General features: G+C 42.5%; 1 protein-coding gene and 2 gene segments (V, D, J or C); all 3 read right to left on the bottom strand.

Annotated features, from left to right (window-relative positions):
* Nucleotides 1–24,690, bottom strand: part of sez6l2 (seizure related 6 homolog (mouse)-like 2) — a 141,193-nt gene that overhangs the window by 115,453 nt on the left and 1,050 nt on the right. The window lies entirely within an intron of this gene.
* On the bottom strand, nucleotides 16,044–16,484 carry LOC117766786. The segment is given in 2 exon segments: nucleotides 16,044–16,351; nucleotides 16,442–16,484. Coding segments are annotated over 2 exon segments (351 nt in total).
* On the bottom strand, nucleotides 18,972–19,409 carry LOC117766788. The segment is given in 2 exon segments: nucleotides 18,972–19,276; nucleotides 19,367–19,409. Coding segments are annotated over 2 exon segments (348 nt in total).

Below are 24,690 nucleotides of genomic sequence, written 5' to 3'. Positions count from 1 at the left end.
TATTTGTGTGTTTAGTTGCATGATATGAAATATTGTGGGCACCAGGGAAATATCTTGGACTTTTCAAGAGGAGAGAACGTTTACCTCTGTTAGTTACCTCTAGCACAGATATCTGAGGGGCAACATTGTGCTCTGAGATGGTGCATGTATGTGTGCGGTCGTATTTAGATTTATTAAGTATTGTCATGAATAAAATGTATGAGCTGCATTCAGGAACAAACAATTAACCACAAGCCAAGGCACAGTACGCTTTAATTCAATCAAGCCGCGACAAATTAAACACATTTATAGTTCACTTTTAGTTCACTGTTTCACTGATCATTCATAAAAATCAGTTCCCTAAATACCAGAAAAACCAAACACTGTTTCCTGCAATGGGACCCATGTCATCAGCAGTGGGTAAGATTCAAAACAACTTAAATCCCAATCAACAAAATTATACTTCTAGTTATAAGTTAGTACATTCAAATGTTTCATTATACGGCTTTTAACAGTTTTTACACTATTTTATTCTGGGTTTTTTTGTATTTTTGTATTCTTTTATTTGTAAGAGACAGTGACGACAGACAGGAACTGGAGGAAAGTAGCGGATATATATTTGTGGTCATGTTGTGAGAGCCCTAAAACCAGTCAGCTATATATTGTTTTCATGTAAAATCTAACGCCAACGGTCATTTATGTAGAAAGCCATGGTTTACACATATCTCTCAATCTGATGAAGTCAAAGACAAATCTCAGAGTTTAGGTTCCTTATTTTATTTGTCTTTATTTTGTGATATTGACTCAGCAACCATCTTTTCTTCAGATCACAATGTTGAATAAAACTGTGCAATCATGAGCTTAGTTTAAAAAGCAGTATTCCTTTCATAAATCCAAAATATGTTCAGTGTTTATTTATCTGTTTAAAATTTAAATTGGAGGTATTTTTAGATATTGATACCTTTTATTGTAGCTAAGGACATGGGGGGGGGGGGATCTTCAAAGATTTTCAGTGTTGGAACAGAAGGATATTTAAACACTCAATGAGTGACACAGTGACAGATGCAATGCTTTGTGTACAGCTCTGTGGCTTCCTGTGTTACTGTGGATCTCGAGCACAATAATAAACAGCAGAGTCTTCAGTCGTCAGGCTGCTCATGTGCAGATACACCTGGTCCATGTCGTTGTTTCTGGAAATTGTGAAGCGACTCTTGACAGATGGTGAATAATATTTAGAGCTGCCTGACGGAGCAGAAATGTAGACAACCCACTCCAGGCCTTTTCCTTCAGCTTGTCTGATCCAGCTGATATCAGCAGAGTCATCAGATATCCCTGCATATGTACACGTCAGTTTGTGGGATTCTCCGGGCTGCTTCACCGCCGGTTCAGATTCAGTCAGAGTCTGACTGCAAACACCTGAGGAGAAAATCAGTTTGGTTATAGGACAGAGCCGAACATGAGCCTGGACGACAAAGACGAAGAGTGCAGAGGTTTGGAATTCACCAGAAATGGCTGACAGCAGCAGAAATGTGAGACATTTAGTTAAAGTCATCATGGTCGTTTGTTGAACGTCTGGTTGGTGGTTTGGTTTGTCATCAGTTTGAAGGGAGATTAATACAGATGGAGGAGGTCATGATTTGCATTGACTCCTCCTCACAATGATGAGAATGTATCGATCAACTGAAGGGATTTTATCTCATTTCCTATTTTACTCGTTTTAACTTTTTGTTCATTATATTATAATGTTAGTTACAAAATGATTTATATAAATATAGTTAAATGTTTGTGTGTGTTTTATATATATATATATGTATATGTAATTTTGTCTCTGTTAGTTACAAATGAAAGTAAATTATGCTAATTCGTCATCAATTGTAATTTTTCTTCTCAAAAATCACTGAAACTTTATTATCTTTATTAACTTTTATATCAGTTTCGCAAAAACATAAAATCTCAAAGTAACTAATAGATTTTGAGACAATCACAAAACACATTTTCTTGTATGTTTTTATTATTTATCATAAACTAAAATCATACACGCTGACATGTCAGTCACTGTGATGTCAGAGTATTAAAAGTGGTATAAATAGTTACTGTTGAATGACGTTATGACCCATGTCTGATTCCTCTTTACAGTAACAGTGAACTGGTCTGAAATCAACAGTAGTCTTTGGGCTCCTCCTCTGGTGGCTTCATGTAACTAGTGTTCAGGCACTGAGGGGTTTTTGTTCAGGTCGGCTGATGGTTTGTATCATTGTGTGTCTCTGGCACAGTAATACACAGCAGTGTCTCCAGGCTGCACGTTCTGTCCCTTTAGAGTCACTGTGTTGCTGGAAGTGTCTAATTCGATACTGAACTTGTTCTTTAATGAATCTTTATAGTATACGGTCCCTCCACCATGTTTCCACCCAATCCACTCCAGTCCTTTTCCTGCAGGCTGTCTGATCCAAGCTGTAGTCCAGCCGCTGCTGAGAGAATAAGAGACCTGGCAGCTGATGGTCAGAGGTTGACCTGGCTGCACAGTCACAGAGGCTGGCTGCGTCAACCGTTCACACTTCACATCTGTTAAAAGAAGAATGTTTTGTCATAAATCATTAAGTTGTCCTGCAAAAGAAAAAGTGGTGACTCTGTGACAAATCCATGGAGACTCACATGATCCAGCTGCCAGCAGCAGCAGCACAGCTACAGGAAACATGGTTAATGGTGAATCTGACGTGCCGTCAACTCCCCTGTCAGTCTGTTGGGAAGTTTTTATAGTTGAGTAACAAGGAAGGTCTCTGAGTTTGCATAGAATCAAATATACGAATCATCAGTGATGGTGTCACTGGGGGTAATAGAATAGAATAGGCTGCTCAGTGTTATTAGATCAGCTCTGGGAAAACATGACAGGGAATCACCTCTGCTTACTATAAAATATGATGTATTTTGATCTCATTATTTACTCAATTTTAACACATTGAAATCACATTGTCAGTCTGATTAAACTGTTAGCTTTGCTTTTACAGTAAACAATTAAGGCACATATGTATTGTTTTGACATTTCAGAAATGCAATGATTTTTGATTAGGACACATTTACCATTATCAATGGGAATACAGATTCTAGGGCCATTGCTACGAGCAATCCCGTCCTTGTATAATATGAAGTGATAATTGTGTCTCCTGTGTTCTGGGGAGGAACTCAAACTGAGCATTGACCTACAGGCCAAGGTCCCTCTTCACCAGCCCTGTTTGTGATTCACATGAGGTCAATATGTAGCCAGGGGGAGGACTGTGTCCAGTTTGGGGGACTCAGAACTTCCTCTTTGCTATTTGCAGATGATATGGTTCTGTTCGCTTCATCAGATTGTGACCTGCATGTGTTCTGGGATGGATTGCAGCTGGGATGACGTTCAGCACCTTTAACTCTGAGGCCATGGTTCTCTCCTAGAAAACAACGGATTCATTCTATGGGTTGGGACTGTGATGGAAATCTGGAAATACAAGAGGCTGGAAACACCAAAGTTATCTATGTGTATTTTAATAGGGGCTTTCTGCAGAAAGGATCAACACAGAGAGTCACAGGGATCTCAGAGTGAAGATGGAGAACAGTCAAATGCATGGATATTATATAGGAGGATTGAGGCTATCTCTCAGAACCAGTTCAGACTGGTTCTGTAGGCGCAGGTTGAGAGAGGAATCTAAACACAGACAACTGATTTACATATGTTTCCTTTGGAGATAAGCAGACATACATTCAGTTCTTTGGAGATTAAATAAGTGGCTGAAGGGTCTGGCAGTTTTCAGGTCATACACAGTTCAGACCATAAAACAGCTCAGGTCATAAAGTATTTGGACAGTTTGTATATGTATGTAGATACAGGTCAGAAAAGTCTTTAGACAGGGCTGCAAAAACGTACTTTCCAACTACAAAATAGTTTTCAACCACACTTAGTTACTGTTTCTACTACAGGACGGAGATTCTACACCAAATGAAGGAGTTTAATTATCTCTGGGTCTTGTTAATGAGTAAGGTAGAATTCAGCAGGAGACTGACCATTTAGAGCAATGTTGGAGGCTGAAATAACTTTTCCTCATCAACTGCTGACTTATTTGCAACTTTTAGGACTCACTCCTATTACATCCAGCCCTGCGTACTAGTTAAGTTGGCCTGATGTTTATCGTTTATTCTTCTGTTCTGGGTTGTGATTGGTTACTCATCTCTCCTCTCGTTTCAGACTCCTCACTCCCTGCCTTGTGTGTGTGCTCCACCTTGTTGATTGTCTGCTCCTCCCCGATTGTTTGCACCTGTTCCTCATCACCTAGTGTATTTAGTCTGTGTGTTCCTGTGTCGTGTTGCCAGTTCGTCTTTGTTTCCCCGTGTTTCAAGCGTCCCAGCGATTTCCATGTTTATTAAGTCTCTAGTGATTCCGACCCCGGTCTGTGTAATCGACTCCGCTTTTGCTCCCTCCCTGTCGGTACCTCTGCCTGTTAAACTGTTGTCTACCCGTGTACCGAACCTGGACTGGATCTTTACCGAACCCTGCTACCGCCTGACCCTCTTCGAAATTGTGTGTTTGTTATTGGACTGCCTCACCTGTGTATCGAACCTGGACTGGATCTCCTTCGACTTCTGCTGCTGCCCAACACTTATCGGTATATTGTGTTTGTTACTGGACTGCCACTCCGTGTACCGTAACCATACAGTAAAAGTTATTCTCGATCATCTCTGTCTCCGAGTCGAGCATTTGAGTCCTACACCTCTCAGTACATTACAGTACGAACTGGCCATAAAGATGGATTCAGCCGACTCCGATTCCGTGCGCGCTGCACTGCAGGCACAAGGCAGACGACTTCATCAGACGGAGGAACAATTTAACGCGGTTCGCCTCGAGATGCAAGGGATGTCGGAACGCCAGGAGAATGTTCATAGTCAGGTTAGTTTTCTGACTGATCGGTTCCAACAGCTCATGGATCGTCTTGACACCCTCACCGCTCCGAGTGCTGTTCTAGAGCCAGCTCCAGCTTCAGCCACAGCTCCCGCTCTAGTTTCACTTCCCACTATTGCTCCGCCTGCTATCCCACCACGTCTCTCCCATCCCGAGAGATTTTCTGGGGATTCTGGAGACTGTCGGGCCTTTCTGGTCCAGTGTGGTCTCCACTTTGAATTAAATGCACCATCTTTCCAGACAGAACGCTCCAAAGTGGCTTACGTGATATCATATCTCTCTGGCAGGGCAGAGAGATGGGCGACTGCCGAGTGGGCGAGAAACTCGCACGTCTGCTCCTCGGTTCAGCGGTTCACGAATACACTGAGCAAGATCTTCAACACCACTAACCCAGGTCGAGAGGCAGCGAGAGCACTGATGGGATTTCGCCAGGGCAATCGGCGGGTCTCTGATTATGCCATTGAATTTCGCACATTGGCGACCGATAGTGGCTGGAATGAGGAATCCTTGTTTGACGCGTTCCTGTATGGGTTAGCGGAGCCCATAAAGGATCAGTTAATCAATCGCGAATTGCCAGAAGATGTAGACTCTCTCATAGCACTGGTCGTCAAGATTGATAAACGTCTTCAGGATCGTGGGAAATCCAGGCCTGACTATTCTGCACCTTTCCAGAGGGGACAGTCGACTACCACTCAACCGTCCTGGCGAGCTCCGGCTCGGTTCACACCCGCGTCCGTCGCACCAGCGCCCTCTGCGGGTACGGAGGAGCCCATGCAGCTGGGTCGTACCAAGCTCAGTCCAGAGGAGCGTCAACGTCGAGTCCGTGAGGGAAGATGCATCTATTGTGGGCAGATGGGCCACTACCTCTCAGGCTGTCCAGCGAGGGACCAGGCAACTGCAAGATATACACTGGTGAGCCACACTACTGTTTCGTCTGTTCGACCTCTTATGCAAGCAGTGCTTATCACACCATCTCAGACTGTCATTTATCCTTTCTTAGTTGACTCCGGGGCTGACGAGAGCTTTATGGACTGGAGGTTAGCTAAGAGATTAAATTTAAAATTAATTCCTCTTCCCAAGCCATTAGAGGCTCACGCTCTAGATGGACGCTTACTGTGTAAAATAACTCACCGGACTGATCCGATTCAAATGACTATCTCCAAAGAACATACTGAATCTCTGAGCTTTCACCTTTTTAACTCTCCATCACACCCTCTCATTCTGGGTTTTCCATGGCTCTCCAAACATAACCCCCACATGAACTGGGTCACAGGGGAAGTAACAGGTTGGGACAGGAAGTGTTCTGTCACCTGCATTCGTGCCGTTTCTATCTCCAAAGTATCTCACTCCTCTGATGTTTCATCTCCCAGCTGTCTGGAACGTCCTGTTTCTCGGTCTGCTGTTACCTCGCCTTGCTCAGCTTCTTTGGACTCCGATTTCCCAGATCTCTCCAGAGTGCCTTCATGGTACCTAGACCTCAAGGAAGTCTTCAACAAGACTCGGGCTACCTCTCTACCGCCTCATCAACCTTATGACTGTGCCATTGACCTGCTACCAGGTAGTTCACCCCCTAGGGGGCGTCTCTATTCTTTGTCTTCCCCGGAGGTAAAGACTATGACCGAGTATATTGACTCTTCCCTGGCGGTGGGACTTATTCGGCCGTCCTCCTCTCCTGCCGGAGCTGGGTTCTTCTTTGTTGCCAAGAAAGATAAGACACTCCGCCCCTGTATTGATTATCGGGGATTGAATGAGATAACCATCAAGAATCGGTATCCTCTTCCCCTCATCTCCTCTGCGTTTGAGCTACTAAGGAACGCTAAGGTCTTCACCAAGCTGGACCTGAGGAACGCCTATCACTTGGTGAGGATAAGAGAAGGGGATGAATGGAAGACGGCCTTTAATACCCCCAGTGGACACTATGAGTACCTTGTGATGCCATTCGGTTTATCTAATGCGCCAGCGGTATTTCAGGCGATGGTTAACGACGTACTCCGCGACATGTTGAATAAATATGTCTTTGTTTATTTGGATGATATCCTCATCTTCTCCCCAGGTGAGGACACTCATGTCCAGCATGTTCACCAGGTTCTCCAGCATCTTCTCACCCACCAACTCTTTGTAAAGGCAGAGAAGTGTGAATTTCATGTGTCCTCCGTCACTTTCCTAGGGTTCATCGTCTCTCAAGACAACATCCAGATGGATCCGGCAAAGGTTAGCGCTGTGACGGAGTGGTCTACTCCTACTTCTCGCAAACATCTCCAACGCTTTCTGGGTTTTGCTAATTTTTACAGACGGTTCATTAGAAACTTCAGCACTATTGCTTCTCCATTGCATAAACTGACCTCCTCCAACATGAAGTTTCAGTGGTCACTACCGGCTGAGAGAGCTTTTCAAAGATTGAAGGAGACATTTACTACTGCCCCGGTCCTCACACTCCCGGACCCTAGTCTTCAGTTCATGGTTGAGGTGGATGCCTCTGACGTAGGAGTTGGGGCGATCCTCTCTCAGAGATCACAAGTGGACAAGAAACTCCATCCCTGCGCCTTTCTCTCTCGGAAACTCTCTCCCGCTGAACGAAATTACGATGTGGGGAATAGGGAGTTGCTGGCTATTAAAGTGGCTCTGGAGGAATGGCGTCATTGGTTGGAAGGAGCAGAGCAGCCGTTCTTGGTTTGGACTGATCACAAAAACCTTGAGTACATCCGGTCCGCCAAACGACTCAATTCCAGACAGGCCAGGTGGGCTTTGTTTTTTAATCGATTTAATTTCTCCTTGTCATATCGCCCTGGTTCCAAGAATGCTAAGGCAGATGCACTGTCTCGTTTGTTTGACCCTGGTTCTGCCCCGAGGTTCCCCTCTAATATCTTGCCTCCATCCTGTGTGGTAGGGGCCGTTACCTGGGGAATTGAACAAAAGGTCAGACAGGGAAATATTAATAGTCAGGTGCCGGAGGGCTGTCCCCCGAACCGGTTGTTTGTGTCTGTTCCACTTCGTTCCCAGGTCATCCATTGGGCTCATACCTCCCGGGTTTCTTGTCACCCTGGGATACGGCGGACTCTCTTTGTGGTCAGACAACGCTTCTGGTGGCCATCCATGGAGGGAGAGGTCAGGGAATATGTGACTGCCTGTGCCGTGTGTGCTCAGAACAAGAGCTCGCGACGTCCACCCTCTGGGCTTCTGCAGCCACTTCCTGTGCCCCATCGGCCCTGGTCTGACATCTCTCTGGACTTTGTTACCGGGTTGCCTCCCTCGAAAGGTAACACCACTATCTTAACAGTTGTTGATCGATTCTCTAAGATGGTTCATTTCATTCCCATGCCCAAGCTACCTTCTGCCAAAGGAACTGCGGAGGCTGTCCTGTTGCATGTTTTTCGCATCCATGGGTTTCCGAAGGATGTGGTATCAGACCGGGGTCCACAGTTTGTTTCCCAGTTTTGGAAGGCGTTCTGTTCCCTCCTCGGTGCCACAGTCAGTCTCTCCTCCGGATACCATCCCCAGTCCAACGGCCAGGCGGAGCGGATGAACCAGGAACTGGAGACCGGACTGCGATGCCTTGTCTCCCAAAACCCGGCTACCTGGAGTAATCATCTCATCTGGGTAGAGTACGCACACAATACGTTACCCAGTTCATCTACCGGACTTTCCCCATTTCAGTGTGCCTATGGCTACCAACCACCACTGTTCCCCGACCTAGAGAAGGAAGTCAACGTTCCCTCTGCCCAGAGGTTCATCCATCAGTGCCGTCGGGTCTGGAGTGGGGTCCGTGAGGTCCTCCTAAGAAGCTCAGTCCGTGCAAGAAGGATGGCGGACCGACGACGGACTTCTGCACCCACGTACCAACCTGGCAATAGAGTTTGGCTGTCCACCCGTGACATTCCCCTACGTGTGGAGTCCCGCAAGTTGGCCCCCCGGTTTATTGGTCCGTTCCCCATCTCCAGGATCATCAACCCCGCTGCAGTACGACTCAAGCTTCCCAGGTCTATGAGGGTGCATCCCACCTTCCACGTGTCCCGGATCAAGCCTGCATTGGAGAGTCCATTGGTCCCTCCCACCAAGCCCCCTCCTCCTCCCAGGATCGTCGATGGAGGTCCGGTGTATACGGTCAAACGCCTCTTGGCAGTTCGCCACCGCGGTCGCGGCCGCCAATACTTGGTAGACTGGGAGGGGTACGGTCCTGAGGACAGGGCGTGGGTGTCAACAAAGAACATTGTTGATCCGACCCTCATTCAAGACTTTAACCGCCTTCATCCTGACCAGCCTGGGACGTCCGGTGCCGTCCCTAAGGGGGGGGGTACTGTTACATCCAGCCCTGCGTACTAGTTAAGTTGGCCTGATGTTTATCGTTTATTCTTCTGTTCTGGGTTGTGATTGGTTACTCATCTCTCCTCTCGTTTCAGACTCCTCACTCCCTGCCTTGTGTGTGTGCTCCACCTTGTTGATTGTCTGCTCCTCCCCGATTGTTTGCACCTGTTCCTCATCACCTAGTGTATTTAGTCTGTGTGTTCCTGTGTCGTGTTGCCAGTTCGTCTTTGTTTCCCCGTGTTTCAAGCGTCCCAGCGATTTCCATGTTTATTAAGTCTCTAGTGATTCCGACCCCGGTCTGTGTAATCGACTCCGCTTTTGCTTCCTCCCTGTCGGTACCTCTGCCTGTTAAACTGTTGTCTACCCGTGTACCGAACCTGGACTGGATCTTTACCGAACCCTGCTACCGCCTGACCCTCTTCGAAATTGTGTGTTTGTTATTGGACTGCCTCACCTGTGTATCGAACCTGGACTGGATCTCCTTCGACTTCTGCTGCTGCCCGACACTTATCGGTATATTGTGTTTGTTACTGGACTGCCACTCCGTGTACCGTAACCATACAGTAAAAGTTATTCTCGATCATCTCTGTCTCCGAGTCGAGCATTTGAGTCCTACACCTCTCAGTACATTACAACTCCTGCAACATTTCCATACATGACTCTCTAGCATGTGTCAGAATGCATGGAAGTGTTTAGCTGCCACGCCAGGAAAAGAAAAACATGTGGATCATAAAGACTTCAACATGTTTTTGTTATAAAAATATGTTTTTCATGTTATTGAAGCAACTTTCATCACATAACAAGGAACTCTTCTTGTTATTAGAATGTACTGTTTATGGTCTAACATCGTAAAAACGTTTCACATCATGATGCCATAACTTATATAATAGAATATAAGTGTTTGCAGAAAGGGGATAAATGGATGGATAAAGCTCATTTACATGATTTGATCAAGTTCTGCAACATTCTTGGTTTTAAGACGTGGAGATTCTTTTGCTATTGAGCAAGGTGGGTGATTTCTTGACATGTTATGCAGGAGGAATGAGTGAACTGATGAAAAGACTTCCTGCAGTTATAAAACCTTCATGAAACGGACTGATTCCTCTTTACAGTAACAGTGAACTGGTCTGAAATCACCAGTAGTCTTTGGGCTCCTCCTCTGGTGGCTTCATGTAACTAGTGTTCAGGCACTGAGGGGTTTTTGTTCAGGTCGGCTGATGGTTTGTATCATTGTGTGTATCTGGCACAGTAATACACAGCAGTGTCTCCAGGCTGCACGTTCTGTCCCTTTAGAGTCACTGTGTTGCTGGAAGTGTCTAATTCGATACTGAACTTGTTCTTTAATGAATCTTTAAAGTATGTGGTCCCTCCACCATGTTTCATTCCAATCCACTCCAGTCCTTTTCCTGCAGGCTGTCTGATCCAAGCTGTGTAGTAGCTGCTGAGAGAATAAGAGACCTGGCAGCTGATGGTCAGAGGTTGACCTGGCTGCACAGTCACAGAGGCTGGCTGCGTCAACCGTTCACACTTCACATCTGTTAAAAGAAGAATGTTTTGTCATAAATCATGAAGTTGTCCTGTATTTTGATTTCATTATTTACTCAATTTTAACACATTGAAATCACATTGTAAGGCTGATTAAACCGTTAGCTTTGCTTTTACAGTAAACAATTAAGGCACATATGTATTGTTGTGACATTTCAGAAATGCAATGATTTTTGATTTGGACAAATTTACCATTATCAATGTGAATACAGATTCTAGGGCCATTGCTACGAGCAATCCCGTCCAACATGGAAACAAATACCATTTGTTGTACCTTCACTCCTCTGCTGCTCAGCAAATACATTTCTGAGTGAAAACAGCTCACCGCAGCAGGTTTATATTTGTGTGTTTAGTTGCACGATATGAAATATTGTGGGCACCAGGGAAATATCTTGGACTTTTCAAGAGGAGAGAACGTTTACCTCTGTTAGTTACCTCTAGCACAGATATCTGAGGGGCAACATTGTGCTCTGAGATGGTGCATGTATGTGTGTAGTCATATTTAGATTTATTAAGTATTGTCCTGAATAAAATATATGAGCTGCATTCAGGAACAAACAATTAACCACAAGCCAAGGCACCGTACGCTTTAATTCAATCAAGCCGCGACAAATTAAACACATTTATAGTTCACTTTTAGTTCACTGTTTCACTGATCATTCATAAAAATCTGTTCCCTAAATACCAGAAAACCCAAACACTGTTTCATGCAATGGGACCCATGTCATCAGCAGTGGGTAAGATTCAAAACAACTTAAATCCCAATCAACAAAATTATACTTCTAGTTATAAGTTAGTACATTAACATTTTTCATTATACTGCTTTTTATGGATTTTATACTATTTATTTGGGTTTTATTTGTATTTTTTTACGCTTTTATTTGTAAGAGACAGTGACTACAGACAGGAACTGGAGGAAAGTAGTGGATATATATTTGTGGTCATGTTGTGAGAGCCCTATAACCACTCAGCTATATATTTTTCATGTAAAATCTAACGCCAACTGTCATTTATGTAGAAAGCCATGGTTTACACATATCTCTCAATCTGATGGGGGAGCTTCAATTATTTTCAGTGTTGGAAGAGGAGGATATTTAAACACTCAATGAGTGACACAGTGACAGATGCAGTGCTTTGTGTACAGCTCTGTGGCTTCCTGTGTTACTGTGGATCTCGAGCACAATAATAAACAGCAGAGTCTTCAGTCGTCAGGCTGCTCATGTGCAGATACACCTGGTCCATGTTGTTGTTTCTGGAAATTGTGAAGCGATTCTTGACAGATGCTGAATAATATTTAGAGCTGCCTGACGGAGCAGAAATGTAGGCAACCCACTCCAGGCCTTTTCCTTCAGCTTGTCTGATCCAGCTGATATCAGCAGAGTCATCAGATATCCCTGCATATGTACACGTCAGTTTGTGGGATTCTCCGGGCCGCTTCACCGCCGGTTCAGATTCAGTCAGAGTCTGACTGCAAACACCTGAGGAGAAAATCAGTTTGGTTATAGGACAGAGCCAAACATGAGCCTGGACGACAAAGACGAAGAGTGCAGAGGTTTGGAATTCACCAGAAATGGCTGACAGCAGCAGAAATGTGAAACATTTAGTTAAAGTCATCATGGTCGTTTGTTGAACGTCTGGTTGGTGGTTTGGTTTGTCATCAGTTTGAAGGGAGATTAATACAGATGGAGGAGGTCATGATTTGCATTGACTCCTCCTCACAATGATGAAAATGTATCGATCAGCTGAAGGGATTTTATCTCATTTCCTATTTTACTCTTTTTAACTTTTTGTTCATTATATTATGATATTAGTTACAAAATGATTTATATAAATATATTTACATGTGTGTGTGTGTTATATATATATATATAAAAATATATATATATAATTTTGTCTCTATTAGTTACAAATGAAAGTAAATTATGGTAATTTGTCATCAATTGTAATTTTTACTTCTCAAACATCACTGAAACTTTATTATCTTTATTAATCTTTATATCAATTTTGTAAAAACAAAAAATCTTAGAGAAACTAATTGATTTTGAGACAAATCAGAAAACACAATTTCTTGTATTTTTTTTATTATTCCTCATAGACTCAAATTATACACACTGACATGTCAGTCACTGTGATGTCAGAGTATTAAAGTGGTATAAATAGTTACTGTTAAATGACGTTATGACCCATGTCTGATTCCTCTTTACAGTGACAGTGAACTGGTCTCAAATCACCAGTAGTCTTTGGGCTCCTCCTCTGGTGGCTTCATGTAACTAGTGTTCAGGCACTGAGGGGTTTTTGTTCAGGTCGGCTGATGGTTTGTATCGTTGTGTGTCTCTGGCACAGTAATACACAGCAGTGTCTCCAGGCTGCACGTTCTGTCCCTTTAGAGTCACTGTTTTGCTGGAAGTGTCTAATTCGATACTGAACTTGTTCTTTAATGAATCTTTATAGTATGAAGCTCCTGTAAATTTCATCCCAATCCACTCCAGTCCTTTTCCTGCAGGCTGTCTGATCCAAGCTGTGTAGTAGCCACTCAGAGAATAAGAGACCTGGCAGCTGATGGTCAGAGGTTGACCTGGCTGCACAGTCACAGAGGCTGGCTGCGTCAACCGTTCACACTTCACATCTGTTAAAAGAAGAATGTTTTATCATAAATCATTAAGTTGTCCTGCAAAAGAAAAAGTGGTGACTCTCTGACAAATCCAGGGAGACTCACATGATCCAGCTGCCAACAGCAGCAGCACAGCTACAGGAAACATGGTTAATGGTGAATCTGACGTGCCGTCAACTCCCCTGTCAGTCTGTTGGGAAGTTTTTATAGTTGAGTAACAAGGAAGGTCTCTGAGTTTGCATAGAATCAAATATACCAATCATCAGTGATGGTGTCACTGGGGGTAATAGAATAGAATAGGCTGCTCAGTGTTATTAGATCAGTTATGAGAAAACATGACAGGGAATCACCTCTGCTTACTATAAAATATGATGTATTTGGATCTTATAGTTTATTCAATTTTAACACATTGAAATCACATTGTCAGGCTGATTAAACCATTAGATTTGCTTTTACAGTAAACAATTAAGGCGCATATGTATTGTTTTGACATTTCAGATTTGTACCTGATGAAACGTGACGATTATTTGATTTGGACAAATTTACCATTATCAATGGGAATACAGATTTTAGGGCCATTGCTACAAGCAATCCCGTCCTTGTATAATATGAAGTGATAATTGTGTCTCCTGTGTTCTGGGGAGGAACTCAAACTGAGCATTGACCTACAGGCCAAGGTCCCTCTTCACCAGCCCTGTTTGTGATTCACATGAGTTCAAGATGCAGCCAGGGGGAGGACTGTGTCCAGTTTGGGGGACTCAGAACTTCCTCTTTGCTATTTGCAGATGATATGGTTCTGTTGGCTTCATCAGATTGTGACCTGCATGTGTTCTGGGATGGATTGCAGCTGGGATGACGGTCAGCACCTTTAACTCTGAGGCCATGGTTCTCTGCTAGAAAACAACGGATTCATTCTTTGGGTTGGGACTATGATGGAAATCTGGAAATACAAGAGGCTGGAAACACCAAAGTTATCTATGTGTATTTTAATAGGGGCTTTCTGCAGAACTGATCAACACAGGGAGTCACAGGGATCTCAGAGTGAAGATGGAGAACAGTCAAATGCATGGATATTATATAGGATGACTAAGGCTATCTCTCAGAATCAGTTCAGACTGGTTCTATAGGCGCAGTTTGAGAGAGGAATCTAAACACTGACAACTGATTTACATATGTTTCCTTTGGAGATAAGCAGACATACATTCAGTTCTTTGGAGAGTAAATAAGTGGCTAAAGGGTCTGGCAGTTTTCAGGTCATACACAGTTCAGACCATAAAACAGCTCAGGTCATAAAGTATTGGAACAGTTTGTATATGTATGTAGATACAGGTCATAAAAGTCTTTAGACAGGGCTGCAAAAACGTACTTTCCAACTACAAAATAATTTTCAACCACACTTTGCTAATTTTTCTACTACAGGACGGAGATTCTACACCAAATGAAGGAGTTTAATTATCTCTGGGTCTTGTTAATGAGTAAGGTAGAATTCAACAGGAGACTGACCGTTTAGAGCAATGTTGGAGGCTGAAATAACTTTTCCTCATCAACTGCTAAGTTATTTGCAACTTTTAGGACTAATTTCTGCAACATTTCCATACATGACTGTCGTATATTTAAGCAGCAGTGATGTTGAAGATGATGATGAAGGAATCTCCGCGGACACCGTTCTTGCTTGTATAATAAGGTTTATTACACAGAAGTTACAGGTCAGGACAGGTACCTAGGTATACCTGGAGACGTTCTCGGCCAATGCAGAAGTCTACCTCGCCGGTGCCGGACAAGCCTTCATATAGGGAAGTTGTTTCCGCCCAGGAAATAAGATAAAATGACGTCATACATAGGGGCCTCTAATTCAAAACATGCTTCCTACTTAAAGATGGAAACCCCTCTATCTACTTCCTACTTAAAGATGGAAATCCCTCTATCTAACATGTCAATGAGAGTTTCTCCAGGTAAAAGAGAACTTAACGAGTATCATATCGAATAATAATTAGATTCATCTGAGAGTCAGGAAACGAGGGGCCCCCTAACCATGAACATGTCATTAACGAGGGGCCCCCTAATCATGAACATGTCATTAACAATCTATGTTAGCTGAATATACCACATGACTCTCTAGCATGTGTCAGAATGCATGGAAGTGTTTAGCTGCCACGCCAGAAGATGAAAAACACGTGTTTCATAAAGACTTGAACACGTTATTGTTATAAAAATATGTTTTTCATGTTATTGTAGCAACTTTCATCACATAACAAGGAACTCTTCTTGTTATTAGAATGTACTGTTGATCGTCTAACATTGTAAAAACGTTTCACATCATGATGCCATAACTTATATAATAGAATATAAGTGTGTGCCGAAAGGGGATAAATGGATGGATAAAGCTCATTTACATGATTTGATCAAGTTCTGCAACATTCTTGGTTTTAAGACGTGGAGATTCTGCTGCTCTTGAGCAAGGTGGGTGATTTCTTGACATGTTATGCAGGAGGAATGAGTGAACTGATGAAAAGAGTTCCTGCAGTTATAAAACCTTCATGAAACGGACTGATTCCTCTTTACAGTAACAGTGAACTGGTCTGAAGTCACCAGTAGTCTTTGGGCTCCTCCTCTGGTGGCTTCATGTAACTAGTGTTCAGGCACTGAGGGGTTTTTGTTCAGGTCGGCTGATGGTTTGTATCATTGTGTGTCTCTGGCACAGTAATAATCAGCAGTGTCTCCAGGCTGCACATTCTGTCCCTTTAGAGTCACTGTGTTGCTGGAAGTGTCCAATTCAATACTGAACTTGTTCTTTAGTGAATCTTTATAGTATGACGCTCCTGTATATTTGCTCCCGATCCACTCCAGTCCTTTTCCTGCAGGCTGTCTGATCCAAGCTGTCCAGTAGCCGCTGCTGAGAGAATAAGAGACCTGGCAGCTGATGGTCAGAGGTTGACCTGGCTGCACAGTCACAGAGGCTGGCTGCGTCAACCGTTCACACTTCACATCTGTTAAAAGAAGAATGTTTTGTCATAAATCATTAAGTTGTCCTGCAAAAGAAAAAGTGGTGACTCTATGACAAATCCAGGGAGACTCACATGATCCAGCTGCCAACAGCAGCAGCACAGCTACAGGAAACATGGTTAATGGTGAATCTGACGTGCCGTCAACTCCCCTGTCAGTCTGTTGGGAAGTTTTTATAGTTGAGTAACAAGGAAGGTCTCTGAGTTTGCATAGAATCAAATATACAAATCATCAGAGATGGTGTCACTGGGGGTAATAGAATAGAATAGGCTGCTCAGTGTTATTAGATCAGCTCTGGGAAAACATGACAGGGAATCACCTCTGCTTACTATAAAATATGATGTATTTTGATCTCATTATTTATTCAATTTTAACACATTGAAATCACATTGTAAGGCTGATTAAACCGTTTACAGTAAATAATTAAGGCACATATGTATTGTTTTGACCTTTCAGAAATGCAATGATTTTTGATAAGGAGATATTTACCATTATCAATGTGAATACAGATTCTAGGGCCATTGCTACGAGCAATCCCGTCCAACATGGAAACAAATTCCATTTGTTGTACCTTCACTCCTCTGCTGCTCAGCAAATACATTTCTGAGTGAAAACAGCTCATCGCAGCAGGTTTATATTTGTGTGTTTAGTTGCACGATATGAAATATTGTGGGCACCAGGGAAATATCTTGGACTTTTCAAGAGGAGAGAACGTTTACCTCTGTTAGTTACCTCTAGCACAGATATCTGAGGGGCAACATTGTGCTCTGAGATGGTGCATGTATGTGTGTGGTCATATTTAGATTCATTAAGTATTGTCATGAATAAAATAAATGAGCTGCATTCAGGAAAAAACAATTAACCACAAGCCAAGGCACGGTACGCTTTAATTCAATCAAGCCACGACAAATTAAACACATTTATATTTCACTTTTAGTTCACTGTTTCACTGATCGTTTATAAAAATCAGTTCCCTGAATACCAAAAAAACCAAACACTGTTTCCTGCAATGGGACCCATGTCATCAGCAGTGGGTAAGATTCAAAACAACTTAAATCCCAATCAACAAAATTATACTTCTAGTTATAAGTTAGTACATTAAAATGTTTCATTATACTGCTTTTCATAGTTTTTATACTATTTATTTGGGCTTTTTTGTATTTGTTTATGCTTTTATTTGTAAGAGACAGTGACGACAGACAGGAACTGGAGGAAAGTAGTGGATATATATTTGTGGTCATGTTGTGAGAGCCCTATAACCACTCAGCTATATTGTTTTCATGTAAAATCTAACGCCAACTGTCATTTATGCAGAAAGCCATGGTTTACACATATCTCTCAATCTGATGGGGGAGCTTCAACGATTTTCAGTGTTGGAACAGGAGGATATTTAAACACTCAATGAGTGACACAGGGACAGATGCAATGCTTTGTGTACAGCTCTGTGGCTTCCTGTGTTACTGTGGATCTCGAGCACAATAATAAACAGCAGAGTCTTCAGTCGTCAGGCTGCTCATGTGCAGATACACCTGGTCCATGTCGTTGTTTCTGGAAATTGTGAAGCGATTCTTGACAGATGCTGAATAATATTTAGAGCTGCCTGACGGAGCAGAAATGTGGGCAACCCACTCCAGGCCTTTTCCTTCAGCTTGTCTGATCCAGCTGATATGAGCAGAGTCATCAGATATCCCTGCATATGTACACGTCAGTTTGTGGGATTCTCCGGGCCGCTTCACCGCCGGTTCAGATTCAGTCAGAGTCTGACTGCAAACACCTGAGGAGAAAATCAGTTTGGTTATAGGACAGAGCCGAACATGAGCCTGGACGACAAAGACGAAGAGTGCAGAGGTTTGGAATTCACCAGAAATGGCTGACAGCAGCAGAAATGTGAGACATTTAGTTAAAGTCATCATGGTCGTTTGTTGAACGTCTGGTTGGTGGTTTGGTTTGTCATCAGTTTGAAGGGAGATTAATACAGATGGAGGAGGTCATGATTTGCATTGACTCCTCCTCACAATGATGAAAATGTATCGATCAACTGAAGGGATTTTATCTCATTTCTTATTTTACTCGTTTTAACTTTTTGTTCATTATATTATAATGTTAGTTACAAAATGATTTATATAAATATATTTACATGTGTCGGTGTGTTATAATTATATATATATATATATATATGTAATTTTGTCTATGTTAGTTTCAAATGAAAGTAAATTATGGTAATTTGTCATCAATTGTAAGTTTTTCTCCTCAAAAATCAATGAAACTTTATTAACTTTTATATCAGTTTTGTAAAAATATTAATCTCAGAGTAATTAATGAATTTTGAGACCATCAGAAAACACAATTTCTTGTATGTTTTTATTATTTATCATGTACTCAAATTAAACACACTGACATGTCACTCACTGTGATGTCAGAGTATTAAAAGTGGTATAAATAGTTACTGTTAAATGACGTTATGACCCATGTCTGATTCCTCTTTACAGTAACAGTGAGCTGGTCTGAAATCACCAGTAGTCTTTGGGCTCCTCCTCTGGTGGCTTCATGTAACTAGTGTTCAGGCACTGAGGGGTTTTTGTTCAGGTCGGCTGATGGTTTGTATCATTGTGTGTCTCTGGCACAGTAATACACAGCAGTGTCTCCAGGCTGCACGTTCTGTCCCTTTAGAGTCAGTGTGTTGCTGGAAGAGTCTGAGTCGATACTGAACTTGTTCTTTAGTGAATCTTTATAGTATTTGCTCCCTCCATAACTGCTTCCAATCCACTCCAGTCCTTTTCCTGCAGGCTGTCTGATCCAAGCTGTGAGGTAGCTGCCGACAGAATAAGAGACCTGGCAGCTGATGGTCAGAGGTTGACCTGGCTGCACAGTCACAGAAGCTGGCTGCGTCAACCGTTCACACTTCACATCTGTTAAAAGAAGAATGTTTTGTCATAAATCATTAAGTTGTCCTGCAAAAGAAAAAGTGGTGACTCTATGACAAATCCAGGGAGACTCACATGATCCAGCTGCCAACAGCAGCAGCACAGCTACAGGAAACATGGTTAGTGGTGAATCTGACGTGCCGTCAACTCCCCTGTCAGTCTGTTGGGAAGTTTTTATAGTTGAGTAGCAAGGAAGGTCTCTGAGTTTGCATAGAATCAAATATACGAATCATCAGTGATGGTGTCACTGGGGGTAATAGAATAGAATAGGCTGCTCAGTGTTATTAGATCAGCTCTGGGAAAACCTGACAGGGAATCACCTCTGCTTACTATAAAATATGATGTATTTTGATCTCATTATTTACTCAATTTTAACACATTGAAATCACATTGTAAGGCTGATTAAACCGTTAGCTTTACTTTCACAGTAAACAGTCGACAATTGAAATCACACATTTGTTGACAGGGTGATGATCCAATCACAGGCTCTCAGAACAGATGAAATTATTAATTGTAAGCAATTGTGTTTGTTAGTGTCCACTGAAAAAACTGACTCTGTGTGGTAGTAACATATACGTATTAGATTAACTGTCACATTTTCTACACAGTATTATTAATTAGATTTTGTGTTAGTTAGTGTATGTTCACTGTACGGCCGTCATTGTGACCCTAGTTTTAAAAAGTCTCCGTCAGTCATGTTTTTAAAAGAGGGACTTCAACATATTCACATTTCACTCATGAATTCTTAACCAGTGGGTGGTTGAGTTTGAAGGTTTATAGTTCACTATGAAGAGATTACCCTGCCTTTAAGCTCGTGCATGCTGGAAAACACTCCTGGATGTATAATATGTCCGTGGATACGCTCAAGTGCTGAAGACATTATTTGGAAAAGATGAAAATGAATGAATGGATGGGGGAAAGGATTTTTTGGATGATGATTTTGTATCACATATATGTGGTGATGTTTTTTAACATGAGGAGGTGTGAGTGTATGTTTTTTTTTCTTTATCAGTACTAAAGCTGAATAGTGGACATTTCGAGTCTAGTCTTACCTTGCTAGATAATACTAACTGCACTTCAGACAGATTCTCTGCAGCAGACTTTGGGAGACTTTTCAGTCAAGTCATCATGAAACTCAGAAGCAAAGATCTTCATCTGCCTTCTTCATTTTCAACAAAGAATGAAACTATTATCTCGTTGATTAGTTTTCTACTTGGTCAGGATCAATTGGCATTTAGTGTAGAATGTCAACTGCCATATTTATGACTTTTGACTCTTTGGAACGAAATCATGACGACAATAAATAAAAATTACCTATGATTAATTTTGGTATACTCTATATATTTATAACGCCTGTAAAAAGGTGTGTAAAGTGTGTAAAGGACTTAATGATTTTGGGAAAACAGATGTTACTGAGATCACGTTGCTACTTGTGGTCTCAGGAGGTTTTTGTTCAGCAGCTCCACTGTCCTCAGTCATTGTGGGTATCGAGCACAGAAGTAAACAGCAGCATCTTCTGCTGTCAGACTCTGGACCTGAAGGAACTGAGTGCTGCTGGAAACATCCTCAGTCATGATGAAACGGTTTTGAAAGGAGCTGCCATAGCTGGCAGAGTTTGAACCTGTGTTCATACGCCCGATCCACTCCAAAGCTTCCCCCGGCCTCTGCTGTATCCAGGCTATATAGTATTCTGTCATGTCGAACCCAAATATGATACATGACATCTTCACCGTCTCTCCAGGTGTTTTCACCTGCGATGGAGACTGGTCCAGTTTGATCTCACTCCAAACTCCTGGAAGTAAAGAAATGATGAACATTATCCAGCAAACTTGTAAACCACACGTTAGACAAGTTACAAAATAAATAAAGCAGGATTGATTTTCTCACCATGAACAGTAACTGCAAATAATAAACCCCAGACAAGTGTGTTTTCCATTCTCTGACAGACACTGTAGTTCTTTGACTGCTGATTAAAGTTGTGTATTAGCCGGTCTGTGTGATCTGACAGTTGCTGGTGTTGTTATAAGGAGGGAAGAGTTTGCATAGACCTCCCCCTACAGGTCTGAGAGGGAACTTGAAACTGATTTTTTTTCATAAACCACAACAGCAGAGGAACATGTAAAATACTGAAGTCCTGCTCTTACAAAAATCTCAATCAAATTCAAATAGATCAAATGAAATGGTATCAATGCAGAGTCTCTTGGTCAGCAGTATGGCAAGTTGAACCTACTGTCTGTTTCTATATGTGACTGTATGCAGCTCCAGTTTTCATGATTCAGCCTGTTGGTCAGTAGACTGAGACAGGAAATGAAGTGAGTCTGCTGTAGCCTCTTTTAACCAGACCATCATCTCAGGTGGGCTAACTGATTCAGGGGAACAACTGTTGATATAACGAACAGAATCAGCCGTGACACTGTCTGACTGTCTGTTTCTTCAGGGGAAGACAGTCAGACTGTACCGTTTCTGCTGCACCACCAGTGTTCCTGACTGGCTGCTGCCCGCTCTAGGGACGTTATGCACTGGTGTGTGGATGCCGCAGCCCGCAGCACGATCCACACGGCTTCTCCCAGTGGTCTCTCCACTGTTGAAACGGCTCACTGATGCTCATGTCGGTCTTTGACCTTTCATTATTTGGTTGTTTCCTTTGGGTTAGCTGCTGTCTGTGGTGCTTCAGCACTTTGCATTTGAAGCGCTACTGTGAAAATGATAGCGGTCATAACGTCCTGTGAGATAGCGGTGTTAGCCACTCACATTTCCAGCGGCTAACAATAGTTGTTACGTTCTGAAACAGTAGTGGCGACGTACAGTATGTTATTCACGGCCACTTTTCCAGGTCGTCCTCCCGTCCCTCGATAGTAGAAGGCAGAGGAACGATTACATTTTCTCGTTTGAGATGTAACAGGTGATGTTTCCACATGTTTTAATTAAAAATTCGCTACAAATCGCTCACAGACCTCCGTCTCTCCGACTTGAACCTCCGACTTGAACTTGAACTAACATGCTGTTGCTTTTAAAACTGGACCAGACCACGTGCAAATGTTCAACCAAGACAAGCTTCACCTGACACTCATTTGAGGGACTTTGAATCTGCATCCTGGGCTTAGTTCAGCCCAAGACGACAGTGATTGGTTTGTAGACATACAAACAAGATCTGGAGATCTGGCTATGCAAAACCACTGTGAAGTCAAATCGGAGATGAGATGATTATTCTCACGGGGAAGACATCGTGGGCGAGTCTCCTGTTCACCTCCGCTGCAGGACAAGTCCCATTTAGAAACCTGGTTAGCATGATGTGCATAGAACGGCCCTGGTTGGCCGGCAGGGACATTCTTGTTCGAGGCGACGGTGCTCACCACTGATCCACTGAGCCGCCTGACTATGATGTTGTATCCGTCACATTTCACTGTTTAGTGGCATAAATATTTACAAGTAGTGTTTTTGTAATTCATACCTGGACAAAGGGTTACCGCGTTGTTTCTTATATATATGTGTTCATGCAGGTTTTTATTATTATCAGGGAGTATCAGATTTGTAAAAGACAAATGCTGTAGGATTTTGTCCAGCTGATGAACCAACTCCAGTCACTGTGACTCTCTAGCACAATAATAAACAGCAGAATCTTCTGTTTTCAGACTGTTCATCTGCAGATACACCTGCTTTTTTGCTGTTGTCTCTGGAGATGGTGAACCGGCCGCGGACTGACTGAGAGTAATAGATATTGCTACTGCCGTCACTGATAGTAGCAACCCACTCTAGGCCTTTTCCAGCAGCCTGCCTGATCCAAGCGTCCCAGTAATCACCACTAAACCCAGAATATGTGCAGGTCAGTGTGTGGGGAATCTCCACGCCCTTTAACCGCCGGTCCAGACTCAGTCAGCGTTTGCCCGTCAGTACCTAGAGAAATTTAAACAACTTGTTAGCTACTGAAACACAGGCATATTATCTTTATCAGGAGGTCCGTAAGCAAAGCAGTTGCTGTTCTTACCATCCCATGCAATCGACAGGATTAGAAAAGCTACTAAATAATCAGGTCTGATTATCGTAAAAGCAAAGTGTCTCTGTCCATTCTACAGTGACTGTCAGTGTCTCCGTCCCCGTCCTTCAATCTCCAAAACATTTGTAGAGATGGAAGAGATCAGAGATTTGCATCAACTCCTCAAATGAAAGAAGATTATTGTAATTTGTCATAATGTTTTCTTCTGACAAATCACATAAACTTTATTATCTTATGTTCATTGGTTTTGTAAAAAAAAGAGATCTCAGAGTAACTAATGGATTTTGAGACCATCAGAAAACACAATTTGTTGTATGTTTTTATTATTTATCATAAACTTAAATTATACACACTGACATTTCAGTCACTGTGATGTCAGAGTATTAAAGTGGTATAAATAGTTACTGTTGAATGACGTTATGACCCATGTCTGATTCCTCTTTACAGTAACAGTGAACTGCTCTGAAATCACCAGTAGTCTTTGGGCTCCTCCTCTGGTGGCTTCATGTAACTAGTGTTCAGGCACTGAGGGGTTTTTGTTCAGGTCGGCTGATGCTTTGTATCATTGTGTTTCTCTGGCACAGTAATACACAGCAGTGTCTCCAGGCTGCACGTTCTGTCCCTTTAGAGTCACTGTGTTGCTGGAAGTGTCTAATTCGATACTGAACTTGTTCTTTAATGAATCTTTATAGTATGAATCTCCTGTATATTTCATCCCAATCCACTCCAGTCCTTTTCCTGCAGGCTGTCTGATCCAAGCTGTTCGGTAGCTGCTGAGAGAATAAGAGACCTGGCAGCTGATGGTCAGAGGTTGACCTGGCTGCACAGTCACAGAGGCTGGCTGCGTCAACCGTTCACACTTCACATCTGTTAAAAGAAGAATGTTTTGTCATAAATCATTAAGTTGTCCTGCAAAAGAAAAAGTGGTGACTCTATGACAAATCCAGGGAGACTCACATGATCCAGCTGCCAACAGCAGCAGCATAGCAACAGGAAACATGGTTAATGGTGAATCTGACGTGCCGTCAACTCCCCTGTCAGTCTGTTGGGAAGTTTTTATAGTTGAGTAACAAGGAAGGTCTCTGAGTTTGCATCGAATCAAATATACGAATCATCAGTGATGGTGTCACTGGGGGTAATAGAATAGAATAGGCTGCTCAGTGTTATTAGATCAGCTCTGGGAAAACATGTCAGGGAATCACCTCTGCTTACTATAAAATATGATGTATTTTGATCTCATTATTTACATGATTTTAACACATTGAAATCACATTGTAAGGCTGATTAAACCGTTAGCTTTGCTTTTACAGTAAACAATTAAGGCACATATGTATTGTTTTGACATTTCAGAAATACAATGATTTTTGAGTTGGGCAAATTTACCATTATCAATGGGAATACAGAT

The sequence above is a fragment of the Hippoglossus hippoglossus genome, chromosome 8 (genome assembly GCF_009819705.1).
Source record: "Hippoglossus hippoglossus isolate fHipHip1 chromosome 8, fHipHip1.pri, whole genome shotgun sequence".
Taxonomy (NCBI): domain Eukaryota; kingdom Metazoa; phylum Chordata; class Actinopteri; order Pleuronectiformes; family Pleuronectidae; genus Hippoglossus; species Hippoglossus hippoglossus.
This window is presented reverse-complemented; position numbering and strand designations above follow the sequence as displayed.